General features: G+C 44.1%; 1 protein-coding gene across 1 annotated transcript in view; it reads left to right on the top strand.

Moving 5' to 3' along the window:
• Positions 1-18,044, top strand: part of sema3bl (sema domain, immunoglobulin domain (Ig), short basic domain, secreted, (semaphorin) 3bl) — a 54,618-nt gene that overhangs the window by 29,012 nt on the left and 7,562 nt on the right. The window contains exons 4-10 of the mRNA XM_014135158.3: positions 252-371; positions 6,345-6,435; positions 7,925-8,041; positions 8,276-8,418; positions 13,703-13,817; positions 13,911-13,980; positions 14,201-14,345. Coding sequence (XP_013990633.3) covers positions 252-371; positions 6,345-6,435; positions 7,925-8,041; positions 8,276-8,418; positions 13,703-13,817; positions 13,911-13,980; positions 14,201-14,345 — 801 coding nt within the window. The remainder of the gene's footprint in view (positions 1-251; positions 372-6,344; positions 6,436-7,924; positions 8,042-8,275; positions 8,419-13,702; positions 13,818-13,910; positions 13,981-14,200; positions 14,346-18,044) is intronic.

The raw sequence follows: 18,044 nt of genomic DNA, 5'->3' as shown, positions 1-18,044 counted from the left end.
CTCTCTGTTGCCTGATCCCTCCATGTGGCCCTGTCTTTGGGAAAGATCTGGGAAGCCCAGCGTTTGTTGAAGTTTATTGTTTTTCATCTTTTAACCTCTTGTTCTTGGCCCTTATTGCTAACATGTGGAATCAATGGCCTTTGTTAAGAAATATTTTTGTTCTACACAAAATGGTCAGAAATTGGTTGACAGTTTATTGTTGTCCTGTGTATTTGTATTTATTTAACCTGTGTGTGCGTGTGTGTTCACAGACGGAGTGTGCCAACTTCGTGCGCCTGCTGCAGCCCTATAACCGCACCCACCTGCTGGCCTGTGGTACGGGTGCATTCCAACCCATGTGTACCTATGTGTACGTGGGCTACCGCGGAGAGGTAAGGCCCCACTGCATCACACACACAGGCTCTGACAGGTGAGTCACCCTGGTTTTGCTCTACATACTCTCTCCTCCAGCAGCCAGTAATCAGATGAGGCTGTCTGGTCTGTTAGAAAACTCTGCTCTTATGCTGACTGACTCCCATACCTTTTGCTGCTTCAGTCTACTCACCTCGTTGTAAAGCTGTATAAATGTGATCATGGCAGTGCCAACTACTCCCTATGGATTGTCTGTCTGTCTCTGTTGTATAGTATTTGATACCTGCTACTGTCTTATTGGGTCCAGTCTGTGAGCACAGTGTTCTCTCTCTCTCTCTCTCTCTCTCTCTCTCTCTCTCTCTCTCTCTCTCTCTCTCTCTCTCTCTCTCTCTCTGTCTCTCTCTCTCTCTCTCTCTCTCTCTGTCTGTCTCTCTGTCTCTCTGTCTGTCTCTGTCTCTGTCTCTGTCTCTGTCTCTCTCTGTCTCTGAGACAGTGTATACAGAAAGACAGTAACATTCAGTGCTCTTGCTCCAGGCTGAGGACACAGGGCCCAGGGTTGTGCTCCAGCATGCAGCTGTCCAGCGGGGCCCTGGTGTGAGGCCCTGTGTAGGCGCCTGTATGTGGTGAAACCCCACAAAGCTGCACACAGGCCCACGTGGCACACCCAGCAGGAGGGGATCGGACTGGGCATGAGGAGGGGAGGCACTGGGCTTGGAGGGTTGGTGAGGGTTCCACCTATTCAAGTTGGGGGATGGAGGTTATGGAACCAACAGGGTGTGATGTGAGACAGGGAGGGTATATTTATAGGCAGGGAGTGGAAAGGTGGTCTGTCTGTGGTGGTCATATTGGGGGTCTTAGTGTGTTTGTGTGTGTGTTGGTAGTTAGGGTGGGGGCTGCTGGATTAACTGTGGGAAGGGTTGTGTGTTCTGCCATGTTGGCCCTCTCTCTAAATTCATCATCCTCTGTGTGGTTTGGACCTATGCTTTATGACACTTCATTAAAAACCTTTAGGTCTTATCTCTGTGCTGCCTCCGACAAGCTCGCTATGACACTGAGAACAATACATCTACTTTGTAGAGTAGAGCAGCATAGTTGGTGTGTGTGTGTCTGTTTGTTTGTTTGTGTGTGTGCATGCTTGTGCGTGTGTTTCTATGTCTCTCTGTGCCTGCTTGTGATGGCAGATGGATACAGTGTGTTAAGGGGTGAAGGCGACGTAAAGCAGCTGACTGCACGTCTGTCCTGGGGAGGCCTGGAACAAAGGGGAAACACCCTGTCAAAGGTCATCCCACCCACAGCCCCCCCCCCCCCCCCCCCAAACAGATGTGTGTTCCTAAATGAGTTGGTGACTGCTTAAATAAATGCAGGGTTCCCCGTGGCGCTGCTGCCGTAGTGTGGCATGGACTCCCAGGGCACCTTGTAGGAATGGCACTGGTGACACACACACACACACACACACACACACACACACACACACACACACACACACACACACACACACACACACACACACACACACACACACACACACACACACACACACACACACACACACTCAAGGAAAATAAGTCAGGGTCAGGTTCTCAACAAAGTCCACCTATAGGAATAATTTCTCTCTTTCCTGCTTTCTTTCCTTCTCTTTGTATTCATCTCATTACCTTTCATTTTTTTCTCTCTATTGCTCTGTTTCTGTCTCTTTCCTGTTATGATTGTGGTGCTGGGTAATGTTAGGGATGGACTGAGAGAAGATAGGACAGAGTGCATCTTCTGAGGCTGTCTCGCCTTAGAGAGAGAAATGAGAAGATCATGAGAGAAGAAGCAAGCTGGAAAGGATGAGGGAAGGAGTTTGAAAAGGTTCTGGACACAGACATGGGTGGATATCTGCTTAGAGAAAGAGAGGGAGAGAAGTTCTGGACACAGACATGGGTGGATATCTGCTTAGAGAAAGAGAGGGAGAGAAGTTCTGGACACAGACATGGGTGGATATCTGCTTAGAGAAAGAGAGGGAGAGAAGTTCTGGACACAGACATGGGTGGATATCTGCTTAGAGAAAGAGAGGGAGAGAAGTTCTGGACACAGACATGGGTGGATATCTGCTTAGCCTCTATGGGCTAGGTGGGACGCAAGCGTCCCACCCGTGGTGCACTCCATCAACAGCAGGTGCATTTCAAGAGCGGCAAATTTGAATCCAAATAAATGTCAAAATTCAAATTTTTCAAACATACAACTATTTTACACCCTTTGAAAGATAAACATCTCCTTAATCTAACCACGTTTTACGATTTCAAAAAGGTTTTACGGCGAAAGCATAAATTTAGAGTATGTTAGGACAGTACATTTACAAGAGTTGTGTGTAATGTTTTGTCAATTCAAAGACAGGGTCACCAAAACCATAAAACCAGCTAAAATGATGGACTAACCTTTAACAATCTCCATCAGATGACACTCCTAGGACATTATGTTAGACAATGCATGCATTTTTAGTTCTATCAAGTTCATATTTATATCCAAAAACAGCGTTTTACTATGGCATTGATGTTGAGGAAATCGTTTCCCTCCAATAACCGGCAGTCAAGTCAGCACCACAAATTAAATAATTAAAATTAGAAAACATTGGTAAAATATTATATTGTCATTTAAAGAATTATAGATGTACATCTCTTGAACGCAATCAACTTGCCAGATTTAAAAATAACCTTACTGGGAAATCACATTTTGCAATAATCTGAGCACTGCGCCCAGAAAAATACGCGTTGCGATACAGACTAGACGTCATGTTGGGAAGATCTAAAATCGAAAATACTATGTAAATAATCCATTACCTTTGATTCTCTTCATCAGATGTCACTTCCAGGTATCACAGGTCCATAACGAATGTAGTTTTGTTCAAAAAAGCTCATCATTTATGTCCAAAAATCTCCGTCTTGTTAGCACATGATCTAAGCCAGCCGGACTTCTCGTCATGAACGAGGGGAAAAAATATATTTACGTTCGTTCAAACATGTCAAACGTTGTATAGCATAAATCATTAGGGCCTTTTTTAACCAGAACATGAATAATATTCAAGGTGGACGAATGCATTCTCTTTTATAACGTATTGGAACGAGGGTACCCAACATGAACTCGCGCGCCAGGTGTCTAATGGGCCATCATCGTTCCATGGCTCTTGTTCGGTCAGATCTCCCTCCAGAAGACTCAAAACACTTTGTAAAGGCTGGTGACATCTAGTGGAAGCAATAGGAAGTGCCAAAATATTCCTCAGCCCCTGTGTTTTTCAATGGCATAGGTTTAAAGGTAATACAACACATCAGGTATCCACTTCCTGTCAGAAAATGTCTCAGGGTTTTGCCTGCCAAATGAGTTCTGTTATACTCACAGACACCATTCAAACAGTTTTAGAAACTTTAGAGTGTTTTCTATCCATATATAATAAGTATATGCATATTCTAGTTACTGGGTAGGATTAGTAACCAGATTAAATCGGGTACATTTTTTTATCCAGCCGTGCAAATACTGCCCCCTAGCCCTAACAGGTTAGAGAAAGAGAGGGAGAGAAGACAGATAGAGGGGTGGAGGATGGAGACCGACACATGGATCCGAGGAGCAGAGAGAGAGCAGCTTAGCGTATGTGTTTTCAAGTTTTTATTACACTAATATAGCAGTCAATACAAACTGACATCCATGAGCAAATAAAATATGAATGGATAAGAGAAACAACAACAACAAAAACATTTTTTATCAATAAAGTCCTGCGGTTTTCAAACTAGCGTGTGTGTGGTAGTGGAGGCTGCTGGGGGAGGACGGCTCATAACGGAAACCATATGTTTAACATGGATTTGATACCATTCCACTTATTCCGCTTCAGCCATTACCACAAGCCAGTCCTCCCCAATTAAGGTCCCACCAACCTCCTGTGGTGTGTGTGTGTGTGTGTGTGTGTGTGTGTGTGTGTGTGTGTGTGTGTGTGTGTGTGTGTGTGTGTGTGTGTGTGTGTGTGTGTGTGTGTGTGTGTGTGTGTGTGTGTGTGTGTGTGTGTGTGTGTGTGTGTGTGTGTGTGGGCCAGTAGTCGTGTCAGTGGCCCAGGCTTGGTAGTGGGGTTGCTGGGCTGTTTGGCTTGGCAGGGCTGACTAGAGAACGACAGCAGACATGACTAGCGCCAGTCCCCTCGCTCTGCACCGAGTTACCACAGAGAGACTGGATCTGAGAGAGACTAGCCAGGAGGAGAAAGAGAGGGAGGGAGAGATGGATGAAGTAAGGAGAGGGGGGGGAGAGGCAAAAGAGAGGTGGTAAAGTAAAGAGAGTAGAGAGGAGGACAAATTAGGTATTGAGAATGGAAAGTAAAAGAGGTTTGATCTCTGATTATGTGAAAAAGATGAGTGAGATTGAACTATGGAGATTCACAAAGCGGAGTTATAATTGGAATTTGAATTCATGCTGATTGATCTGATCACGATAACTAATGTTACTAGATAGATTTTATAAAAAGGAGGTTAGTGTCTGTGCGTGTGTGTGTATAGGGTACTGTGTACTGTTTGTGTGCAGCTAGGAGAGTTACACAGCTCAGGGAGAGGTAACATCTGGTGTTTCTGTCACTATTTAGCTCACTGAGAGAGAAACAGCAGAGATCCTCTACCACTTGCCAAAGGGCCTGTCCTTTCTCTCTGCTCAGAGAGAGAGAGAGAGAGAGAGGGAGCAGTAGACCCAACCAAATCTTGAGAAAACAAAAATATAATTACGATACCCACTAATTATCAAAAATCCAAAAAGAGCTGTTAAATTCTACAACCCCCTAAAGGAAGCGATTCCCAAACCTTCCATAACAAAGCCATCATCTACAAAGACATTAACCTAAAGAAGAGACCCCTAAGCAAGCTGGCCCTGGGGCTCTGATCACAAACACAAACAGACCACACAGAACCTCAGGACAGCAACACAATTAGACCCAACCACATCATGAGAAAACAAAAAGATAATTACTTGACACATTGGAAAGAATTAACAAAAAAACAGAGCAAACTAGAATTCTATTTGGCCCTAAACAGAGAGTTCACAGTGGCAGAATACCTGACCACCGTGACTGACCCAAACTTAAGGAAAGCTTTGACTATGTACAGACTCAGTGAGCATAGCCTTGGTATTGAGAAAGGCTGCCATAGGCAGACCTGGCTCTCAAGAGAAGACAGGCTATATACACACTGCCCACAAAATGAGGTGGAAACTGAGCTGCACTTCCTAACCTCTTGCCAAATGTATGACTATATTAGAGACATTGTGGAACTCAAAGCCAACCTTACTTCCTTCTCCCTCCTCACTGAGAGTGTCAATATAGCTGGAAAGGTCCTAGTGCCACTGGGAATCCCTGTGTGATTCAAAGCCAAGGAAAGGGCACTTACTGGAAAGGGCCACAAAATCAAGGACATACAGTGTTATTTTAATCATGGTAGCGTTAAGTGTAATTTTATCCTGCTGACTTCCATGTCATGGTGTCCTACATGACAGTGTACAGTCATTCAACCAGAGAACCACAATGCCTCATTGTCTGCAGTAGGAACTGCTACCCAGAGCTGGAGACTGTGGATAGTTCACAGAGAGGACATTCATCTGGGTCCTGATTCACTTGGAGCTCATCCTGTCTGTCTTTTTACACTCACTGTGTTAACCCCTGTTACTCCTGTCCCTCACTGATGACATCACTACAGTCAAAGAGTCACTACCGTATTAGGGCATAGAGATACATTCAATTAAGTGTTCTATTTAATTATATGTATTAGAGTGACGTACTGTATGTTGAAATATTTACAATGAGTTCAGTAATTGCCTGTACGGCTCTTAAAGGAAAACATTCAAATCGTAAGATTTTCATAAGAATTTCACTGTAGCCTGTAATTGCACTTGCAACCCTGGACATGTGACTATTAAACTTCTAATTTAATATTTTAATGATATGTGATATCTGTATTTTTCTTAATCCCATTTCTCTTTTTTCCCCTAAACAGCATGTTTTCACCATGGACCCTACCAAAATGGAGAACGGACGGGGGAAGGTTCCTCACGACCCCAGCCTCCCCTTCGCTAGCACCTTAATTGGTAGGTCCTGTACTCTGTGTCTTTATTAGTCCAGTATGTTTATCTCAACACAACAGCCGAAAGGGGTTTGAGGTTTCTGATTCTGTGAGATACACTGTAGTAAGGGTGTTCCTCTCTTGTTGTCATTCGACATAGCTTGTGAAACAAGTCAGATTTACTGCATCAACATGCAACTCTAAAAGTCGCAGGGGGGAAAAGTGTGTGTTTATGTGTGTGTGTGTGTCTGTGTGTCTTCCCAACCCGCCTCAGTCCACTCTGCTGCTGAACCCCACAAACTCCAGGATCTGTCCCAAATTGCATTGGATCTGGCAGGCAGACACACAGGGACGGCCAAAGGCCTAGCAGTCTATCCTTGAGCACACTGATACACAAAAGACAAACCCTACACAAACAACATAATATTCCACTAACGCTCACTCACATACACTGTATAAAGCTAACATGGACAAACACACTAAACACACACACACACACACACACACACACACACACACACACACACACACACACACACACACACACACACACACACACACACACACACACACACACACACACACACACAAAAGTTGTGTTCATGTTCTACACTGTTGAATCACACATATCTATTATCCTCTATTCATTCTGAAGGGGCTTTTTAATCATGATTAAGGAGTAATTGCTGTCAAATGTTTAATTTCAGAGGTCGCAATGGATCGATTAATCAGAAAGAGAGAGAAAGAAAGAGAGAGAGAGGGTTGGGGGAAGAAAAATAATAGAGAGAAAGAGAAGGGGAGACGGAGAAAAAGATAGAGAGAGAGGAAGACAGCGTATTTGTCATGGCCATTGTGTCCCACTAGTAAAGAGAGCTCTTTGGCAGGAGGGGAGGAGGACAGGAGGTCAGTAACCCTCCTCCCCACTTCCTCACACACACGTATCCCTCTGACGTTTCTCGGCATCTCCCCTATCTCTGGGACCAGCTATTGAAAGAAGCTATTGCCTTTCACCGGGGCAAGAGTCTGCATTAATCACACTTCTCAAAACTCTGTGGGACCAAGCCAGACTGACTATCTGTTTGTGCATACTCAGGGGTTTAAGGCAACCCCACTGTCTCTGTACAGCTAGCTGCTATTATAATTCAGCTCCTTGGTTGGGAAACGATCATTGGAGCCATAGATACACCCACAGACACTTCCATCCTTAGTCAGTGAAGTGATGACAGGGCTTAGGGAGCTATGACACGTCCACTGTAGATGAATATACTCTTGTTAGGAGCATGACCTGAGCTCTGTCATGTAGAGCAGGGATAGCATTTGATCTTTGTCCAGTCTATGAAACTTCTCTAGGGATGCAGGACACGTGGCTTGGGGTATGTCTACTACATTGGCCAATTTTGTATTCCTGTCATCGTGACATTTTTCCCCTGCCATCCCTTATTTCCTCATCCTCTCTCCTCATCCCCTCCTCTTTCATTCTCTTCCTCCATCCTTTCCTCTCTGTCTGTTCCCAGGTGGGGAGCTGTACACAGGGCTGACTGCAGACTTCCTGGGTAGAGACTCAGTGATCTTCCGTAGTCTGGGAGGTCGCGCCACCATGAGGACTGAGACGGACCAGAGACTGCTGCATGGTACAAGAACTCTACTGTACTCACCACCCACACTGAATACACACCTAAAACCAATATCAATTATACACCTATTCTACACCACTTGATTCTTACACCTTCTATAGACACTACTTGCTAAGAAATAACTCCTATTTGCTCTCTTCTTTATATTTATTTTTCTTTCTCACTGACTCCCACTCTCTCTCTCTCTCTCTGTCTCTCATTCACCCACTCTCTCTTCTTCCCTCTCTCCAGATCCAAAGTTTGTTGCAGCCCACCTCATCCCTGATAATGATGACCATGACAATGACAAGGTGTACTTCTTCTTCACGGAGAAGGCCATGGAGGCCGGGGACAGAGAGGGGGCCATCCACACCCGCGTAGGACGTGTGTGTGCGGTAAGAGAAATATACATACAGTTACACCTAACTCATCCCACAGGCAAACCCTGTGTTAGTTCAGTGAAGCTAACAGGTTACGTGAAGCCAAGGTGAATCTGGATATGTGGGAAAGCTCTCTCATTGACTCCAACAGTAACACTGGTGGCTTCTATGCTCGCTTCGAGGCAAGTAACACTGAACCATGCATGAGAGCACCAGCTGTTCCGGTCAACTGTGTGATCGCGCTCTCCGTAACCGATGTGAGTAAGACCTTTAAAGAGGTTAACATTTACAAAGCCGCATTGCCAATAGCAGGTTAGGTGCTGACAAGCTGAAAAGTGTCTTCACTGACATTTTCAACCTCTCCCTGACCCAGTCTGTAATACTTACATGTTTCAAGCAGACCACCATAGTCCCTGTGCCCAAGAACATCAAGGTAACCTGTCTAAATGACTCGTAGCACTCACATCTGTAGCCATGAAATGCTTTGAAAGGCTGGTCATGGCTCACCATCATCCCAGACCCACTCTAAATCGCATACCACCCCAACAGATCAACAGATGATGCAATTTCTATTGCACTCCACACTGCCCTTTCCCAAATGGACAAAGGGAAGTCCTACATGAGAATGCTGTTTATTGACTACAGCTCAGCAATCAACACCATAGTGCCCTCCAAGCTCATCACTAAGCTAAGGACCCTGGGACTGAACACCTTCTACAACTGGATCCTGGACTTCCCGACGGGCCACTCCCAGGTGGGGAGGGTAGGCAACAACACATCCACCATGCTGATCCTCAACACGGGAGCCCCTCAGGGGTGCGTGCTTAGTCCCCTCCTGTACTCCCTGTTCACCAGAGGCTGTGTGGCCGTGCACGACTCCAACACCATCATTAAGTTTGCCTCTATTGAAACAATGGTATTGGGCCTGATCACCAATGACGCTGAGACAGCATATATGGAGGAGGTTAGAGACCTGGCAGTGTGGTGCCAGGACATCAACCTCTTCCTCAACGTCAGCAAGACAAAGGAGCTGATCGTGGACTACAGGAAGCGGAGGGCCGAGCATGCCCCCATTCATATCGACTGGGCTGTGGAGCCAGTAGAGAGCTTCAAGTTCCTTGGCATCCACATCACTAAGGACCTATCGTGGTCCTGCTACGTTCCCCAGCTAGAAATCCAAATAATGTTGCTCAAACAGAAGGGGAAACTAACAAAGAGTCACTGACAACAACTACACAAAACAGCAACAATAACTGGAACCTAAACGACACTCACCACGAGGGCCCACTAAATTTGCCTAAGAAGAGGCAAACAAAAGAAAAACCCGACAATAAACTTAAAAACAGGAAGCAAACCAAAAAGGCACAGCAAAATGAAATCAGGGAAATCAGACAAAGGAATGTTATTTAAAAAAATATCTAAATAGGGAGTGCCAACTAAAGGTGGACCAGCCACTCTTAAATAGCTCATGGGCCAGCACAGGTGAAACACCTTCCCATTAACGAGATGGCAACCAGCACATGTATAACACATACTGACTAACGAGGTGACCCCAATGGTGCGCCTTACGTGGTAAAGAGCTACACGTGCTAAAGTCCAACCTCAAAACATAAATGGAAAAACCAAAGCCTGTAACAGTCCAAACACACCAACACAGTCTTGAAGAGGGAATGACAATGCCTCTTCCCCCTCAGGAGGCTGAAAAGATTTGGCATGGGCCCTCAGACCCTCAGAAAGTTATACATCTGCACTATTGAGATCATCTTGACTGCCATAAGACTGCTGAACAGTTAATCAAATGTCTACCCAGACTATTTGCATTGACCCCCTTTTTTGCACTAACTCTATTTTTACACCTTTATTTAACCGGTCTTCCCTGTAGCTCAGTTGGTAGAGCATGGTGTTTGCAACGTCAGCATGGTGGGTTCGATTCCCACGGGGGGCCAGTACAAAAAATAAATACAAAATAAAAAAATGCATGAAATGAAATGTATGCATTCACTACTGTAAGTCGCTCTGGATAAGAGTGTCTGCTAAATGACTAAAATGTAAAAGTCAGTTAAGAACACATTTTTATTTTCAATGACGGCCTAGGAACAGTGGGTTAACTGCCATGTTCAGTGGCAGAATGACAGATTTTTACCTTGTCAGCTCGGGGATTCGATCTAGTAACCTTCCGGTTACTAGTCCAGCACTCTAACCACTAGGCTATGCACACTCACTCACACACTCACACATACTACACTGATACACCAACACACACACCCCACACACATGAATATTGATGCCCCACACACACACACTCTCTTCACTTATGCTGCTGCTACTTTGTTTATTATCTATCCTGATTACCTAGCCACTTTTACCCCTACCTACATGTACATATTACCTCAACTACCTCGTATCCCCGCACATTGAGTCGGTACCGGTACTCCTTGTATATAGCCTCGTTATTTTGGGGGGAAAGGGCTCGTAAGTAAGCATTTCACGGTAAAGTCTACTCTTGTTGTATTCGGTGCATGTGACAAATCTAATTTGATTTGATAGTTCACTCTCCAGGACCCCCCCAGGTCAGTCTTCATCTTTTCTTAGACCACGTCATGATCTGGGGCTTGGGAACTGGATCATGGCTCTGAGTTATTTCCACAGTGGGGCTTCAGCCCTGGCATAGTGATAGTTTAACGTTTAGTTACAGGGAGATGTGCTTATAGTATCGCCTTGCAGGGAGGGTCTCTAATGGTTTAGTCAGACCACAGGTGGGCGGGTCGGGGAGAGCTGACATTCCCCAATAATTGGCATCTTTCTTCCTCCAGACACACACAGCTGTTGGATGTGCTCTGGTATGAGTGTCAGTGTGCATACCTCCCATCTCTCTCACACAGCCATACATCCCTTCTGACACACACACCACAGCTGACTACAGGTTTTCCCAAGAGACTCGCAATCTGCTTTAGAGTCTAGGCAATTTATAGTAAAGCATTCCTTTGCTCACACTTACAAGTATATGGTTCTCACACAAACAAACACACACAGTCCCCACAGTCCCCCCAAATCTCTCTCCATACATAGTGTATTTCTTCCTGTACATCCCTCCCCAAGGCGTTGTTAAACACTGCCTGCTATTATCAGTTCTACCAGAACAGGACCACATCCTTCCAAGAAAGCAATGATCTGATCCCAGACAGCTTACACAGCCCTGGTGTCTATTAAACCAACCTGTCTGTCTGTACGCTGCCTGTATGCGAGCGCTACAACAATACACTAGAAAACAGTACGGAGGAGAAGACAAGCTCATATGATTACATCTCCATAACCCGTGCTCTCTGTCTCCCCAGTGTCCAGTGCATGGTTATAGAAGGGTTTACTAGACAACTTTCCCACGGGAGAGGACAGACAGAGTTAGTTAGCTACAGTATGTACTTCTATGCTTTTTAGCCCTGCTGCCATATAGATAATGGTTATTCTTTGTTTGGGTGTAACTGATAAACTATTTGTTTGCCTCGTATTGACAATTATACTGTATGTCCAGTCAGTGTGAGCCATCTCTCCTCTCTCCCTCTCTCTTTTGGTTAGAGTGTGTGTTGTCTGTATGATTGAGATGTTATAGAGATGGTATATCTCTCTGGTCACCCCCAAAGCCAATTCCTCCTTTGGCCGTCTCTCCTTCCAGTTCTCTGCTGCCAATGACTGGAACGAACTACAAAAATCTCTGAAACTGGAAACACTTATCTCCCTCACTAGCTTTAAGCACCAGCTGTCAGAGCAGCTCACAGATCACTGCACCTGTACATAGCCCATCTATAATTTAGCCCAAACAACTACCTCTTCCCCTACTGTATTTATTTATTTATTTATTTTGCTCCTTTGCACCCCATTATTTCTATTTCTACTTTGCACTTTCTTCTACTACAAATCTACCATTCCAGTGTTTTACTTGCTATATTGTATTTACTTTGCCACCATGGCCTTTTTTGCCTTTACCTCCCTTATCTCACCTCAATTGCTCACATTGTATATAGACTTATTTTTCTACTGTATTATTGACTGTATGTTTGTTTTACTCCATGTGTATGTGTCGAACTGCTATGCTTTATCTTGGCCAGGTCGCAATTGTAAATGAGAACTTGTTCTCAACTTGCCTACCTGGTTAAATAAAGGTGAAAAAAAAAAAAAAAAAAAAAATGTGATGGTGGTGGTGTGTTGTCTGTATGATTGAGATATGATGGTGGTGGTGTGTTGTCTGTATGATTGAGATGTGATGGTGGTGGTGTGTTGTCTGTGTTATTGAGATGTGGTGTGTTGTCTGTATGATTGAGATGTGATGATGGTGGTGGTGTGTTGTCTGTATGATTGAGATATGATGGTGATGATGGTGGTGATGTGTTGTCTGTATGATTGAGATGTGATGATGGTGGTGGTGTGTTGTCTGTATGATTGAGATGTGATGGTGGTGGTGATGATGGTGGTGGTGTGTTGTCTGTATGATTGAGATGTGATGGTGGTGGTGTGCTGTCTGTATGATTGAGATGTGATGGTGGTGGTGGTGTGTTGTCTGTATGATTGAGATGTGATGATGGTGGTGGTGGGTTGTCTGTATGATTGAGATGTGATGGTGGTGGTGGTGTGTTGTCTGTGTGATTGAGATGTGATGGTGGTGATGGTGGTGGTGGTGTGTTGTCTGTATGATTGAGATGTGATGGTGGTGATGGTGGTGGTGTGTTGTCTGTGTGATTGAGATGTGATGGTGGTGATGATGGTGGTGGTGTGTTGTCTGTATGATTGAGATGTGATGGTGGTGGTGGTGTGTTGTCTGTATGATTGAGATGTGATGATGGTGGTGATGTGTTGTCTGTATGATTGAGATGTGATGATGGTGGTGGTGTGTTGTCTGTATGATTGAGATGTGATGGTGGTGGTGTGTTGTCTGTATGATTGAGATGTTATGGTGATGATGGTGGTGGTGTGTTGTCTGTATGATTGAGATGTTATGGTGATGATGGTGGTGGTGTGTTGTCTGTATGATTGAGATGTTATGGTGATGATGGTGGTGGTGTGTTGTCTGTATGATTGAGATGTTATGGTGATGATGGTGGTGGTGTGTTGTCTGTATGATTGAGATGTTATGGTGATGATGGTGGTGGTGTGTTGTCTGTATGATTGAGATGTGATGGTGATGATGGTGGTGGTGTGTTGTCTGTATGATTGAGATGTGATGATGGTGGTGGTGTGTTGTCTGTGTGATTGAGATGTGATGGTGGGGATGATGATGGTGGTGGTGTGTTGTCTGTGTCCTCTATAGAATGATGCAGGTGGACAGAGAGTGCTGGTGAATAAATGGAGCACCTTCATCAAGGCCAGACTGGTGTGTTCTGTACCTGGGCCTCATGGCATTGACACACATTTCGACGAGCTGGGTGAGACACACGCACAAATAATTTATGCTCGCAGGCACCAAACCTGAGCACATTAACAAAAGTACTCAATAACGCTTCTATTTTGTTTCACAGAGGATGTTTTCCTGCTTAGAGGCAAGGATGAGAAGAACCCAGATCTTTATGCCATCTTCAGCACCATCAGGTGAGTTCCACACATGGTTACACACGTCCATATCGCCGTCTATGAATTTGACAGTGGTTGCATTCCTGCAGACCCATCCCTTGGCTGATTACCAAAACAAGCAGCAAGGCGGACATTTTGTTGTTTTTCAAATCCCAGTCTGTAGCTTTAACATGTACAATGGAGGAACCAAACCCTAATGAAATCAGTCACTAACATTAAACATTCCTTTCTCCCCTAGTAACGTGTTCCAAGGCTTTGCAATTTGTGTGTACCGTATGGCAGACATCAGAGAAGCCTTCAACGGGCCGTTTGCACACAAGGAGGGACCTGACTACCAGTGGGGGGCTTACGAGGGCAGAGTGCCCTATCCAAGACCTGGGGTGGTGAGTAATACCATACAGTACCACACTGCAGGCTACCATGCCATATCTACAAACAAATACTTTGTTTCAGACTCCTTGTCAGCTTACTTGTGTGAGAGAGATCAGATGATCAAATGTGTGGTTACTGTCACATGTTTTATTGTCATCCACATCGCTGTAATTTAGCTTCATTCAGGGCCCGAGTATCAGAGCAGAGTCGGCACCTCTGTGGTTTCAATCCACACACACAGGCCTGATTAAGAAGTATGTCGAGAGAGAGAGAGAGAGAGAGAGAGAGAGAGACTGTATATCTGATCTGAGAAGAGTGCGCACGAACACACACACCTACATATACTGAACCTTTTACCTGGCATTCTGGCTCATGTGCCCTCTCTAGGTGGAACTGTAGTTGTCTTCTACTGTTAAGTTGAACCTCCGAGCATCCAGAAAACATTCAGAGAACATTCTAGAACATCCCTGATCTACCTGTCACTTATCAAGACATCCTTACCTCAGCCAATGCAGTGTATCAAGCCATCAAATACTGTGTGATGGGACAGGTCTTTACATTCCACTACACCTATAAAGAACCCAGCGTGAAGCCGTGAAGTGCTATCCCACAGCTGACTAGGATTGCTACTGTCATACAGTGACTATGTATGGAAGAGCAGAGCTTCCATCTCTTTAATATCGTCCACAACTGGCCGATGTGTCACTCACTCAGACACACAGCTGCTGTCCATTTGTGGGATTCTCCCATTCTGACTCTGTTTTTCTTTCCCTTTCATTCTCTCTCTTTCCATCTATTTTTCCCTCCTCCCAAGGCTCTCTCTCCCTCTTTTACTCACACCATTCTTGCCTTTCTTTTTCTCTTCCTGAATGATCTGCACCATGAGCTGTGTCAAAAGGGTGACAGAGGTTTAAAAATCCAACACACCCAAACATAAAAATACTTCTGGGGGAAAAACAAGAAAGGAGCGTTTTATTTTCCATTGTAAATGCCTTCTTAACGTAACCCTAGAGCACACGACTCTGACTCCAGGCTAATAAAGCCACTATTTAGCCATAAAATATGACTGGATGCACACAACTTCACATAACACTAAGACAAAGCTGGCCAGGGGAATGTTGAGCGAGCGTTGTATGTATAGTTGAAGTCGTAAGGTTACATACACCTTAGCCAAATACATCTAAACTCAGTTTTTCACAATTCCTGACATTTAATCCTAGTAACAATTCCCTGTCTTAGGTCTGTTAGGATCACCACTTTATTTGAAGAATGTGAAATGTCAGAATAATGGTAGAGAGAATGATTTATTTCAGCTTTAATTTCTTTCATCACATTCCCAGGGGGTCAGAAGTTTACATACACTCAATTAGTATTTGGTAGCAATGCCTTGAAATTGTTTCACTTGGGTCAAATGTTTTGGGTAGCCTTCCGCAAGCTTCCCACAATAAGCTGGGTGAATTTTGGCCCATTCCTCCTGACAGAGCTGGGGTAACTGAGTCAGGTTTGTAGGCCTCCTTGCTCGTACACGCTTTTTCAGTTCTGCCCACAATGTTTTTGACTTTGTTGTCCTTGAGAGAGAGAGAGAGAGAGAGAGAGAGAGAGAGAGAGAGAGAGAGAGAGAGAGAGAGAGAGAGAGAGAGAGAGAGAGAGAGAGAGAGAGAGAGAGAGAGAGAGAGAGAGAGAGAGAGAGAGAGAGAGAGAGAGAGAGAGAGAGAGAGAGAGAGAGAGAGAGAGAGAGAGAGAGAGAGAGAGAGAGAGAGAGAGAGAGAGAGAGAGAGAGAGAGAGAGAGAGAGAGAGAGAGAGAGAGAGAGAGAGAGAGATGAATTCAGGGGCACACCTGTAAGAGTTAAAAGAAGTGTAAAAGAACCCCACCAATTGTTTTTTTTTTTTTTTCAATCTCTATGTTTTTGCAACTAAATTGATTTATTAATTTATCTAATGCTACTCAAATATAAATAATATATATTTATCTAAACTAATCCAATCTGTTACTTATTGTTCCAGTTTAAATGGTTAGGTAGTCTCATATGCTGTATTAGTAGTTTTCCCAACCTGGCAGTCATTCTGAAGAATTGTAAATGTTGGATATCCCCACATCATGTGACTTGCAGGCCTGAAACCCATGAGTTTTAGGCCACTGTATTAGGGTAAACTAGGCCCTCAAAATAATACCTTATTAAATACTTTGTATTTTGTATTGTGTTAAAGAATTTAATGTTAATGATAACATATTCTCTTAGGATGTCACTTGGTGAAGACCACAGGTCTAAAAATAGAAGAATGCAACAACTGTGTCCGTCAAAAAAAATGTGTCATGGGTAGTAACTACAATTCACTAGAAAGCCAAGGCACTCTGGGAAATATTCAAATAAGGCTTTACCCTAGCATTGTGTTAATTTAACACTGAAAAGTGTGGACCCGTATAGACACTGGAGAATTGACTGTGTACATGTTCCTATATTAATACTCTACATATGCTGGGGGAATCTGCTACAGTTTGCTCATTCCTGAGGTTCACCAATGTAAACACTCCGAAGCCAAAGACACCCTAAATTACGAGATCAGTATATAGCTGGCTGGCTTGGACCTGTGTGCGTCTCAAATGGCACCCTATTCCCTATATAGTACACTACTTCTGACCATTGTACGTAGGGAATAGGGAGCCATTTTGGATGCATACTCTGTTTGGCACTGTGGAGACATTTGGCTGTCATCTCCTCCCTCAAACAGAGATCACCTCAGCTGTACTGTTTCTGCAAGCTATTGTGTAATTGTGCAATTTTCTGTGATTTAGTGCTTAGGCGGTGTGCATAGTTTTCACACCCATAATGAGAGTAGATAAGAATTTGGCAACAAAAAAAACTCTCCATTCCTGTCAATTCAGGATTTTAGATAGGCTTTGATAGCAGTAGTGGTGCGTGGGTAAAATCACTGGGGAAGCAAAAAAAAAAGCCATATTACAACCTACAACCAGTCAAAGGTTTGGACACACCTACTCTGCTGCAGAGGATAAGTTCATTAGAGTTACCAGCCTCAGAAATTGCAGCCCAAATAAATGCTTCACAGAGTTCAAGTAACATACACATCTCAACATCAACTGTTCAGAGGAGACTGTGTGAATCGGGCCTTCATGGTCAAATTGCTGCAAAGAAACCACTACTAAAGGACACCAATAAGAAGAAGAGACTTGCTTGGGCCAAGAAACATGAGCATTGAACATTAGACCGGTGGAAATCTGTCCTTTGGTCTGATGAGTCCAAATGGGAGATTTTTGGTTCCATCCGCTGTGTCTATGTGAGTTGCAGAGACGGTGAACGGTTGATCTTTGCATGTGTGTTTCCCACCGTGAAGCATGGAGGAGGAGGTATGATGGTGTGGGGGTGCTTTGCTGGTGACACTGTAAATTATTTATTTATCCGACCTCAACCCAATTGAGATGGTTTGGGATGAGTTGGACCACAGAGTGAAGGAAAAGCAGCCAACAATTGCTAAGCATATGTGGGAACCCCTTCAAGACTGTTGGAAAAGCATTCCTCATGAAGCTGGTTGAGAGAATGCAAAGAATGTGCAAAGCTGTCATCAAGGCAAAAAGTGGCTACTTTGAAGAATCAAAAATCGAAAATATATTTTGTTTTGTTTAACACTTTTTTGGTTACGACATGATTCCATATGTGTTATTTCATAGTCTTGATGTCTTCAGTATTATTCT

The sequence above is a fragment of the Salmo salar genome, chromosome 13 (genome assembly GCF_965601325.2).
Source record: "Salmo salar chromosome 13, fSalSal1, whole genome shotgun sequence".
NCBI lineage: Eukaryota > Metazoa > Chordata > Actinopteri > Salmoniformes > Salmonidae > Salmo > Salmo salar.
This window is presented reverse-complemented; position numbering and strand designations above follow the sequence as displayed.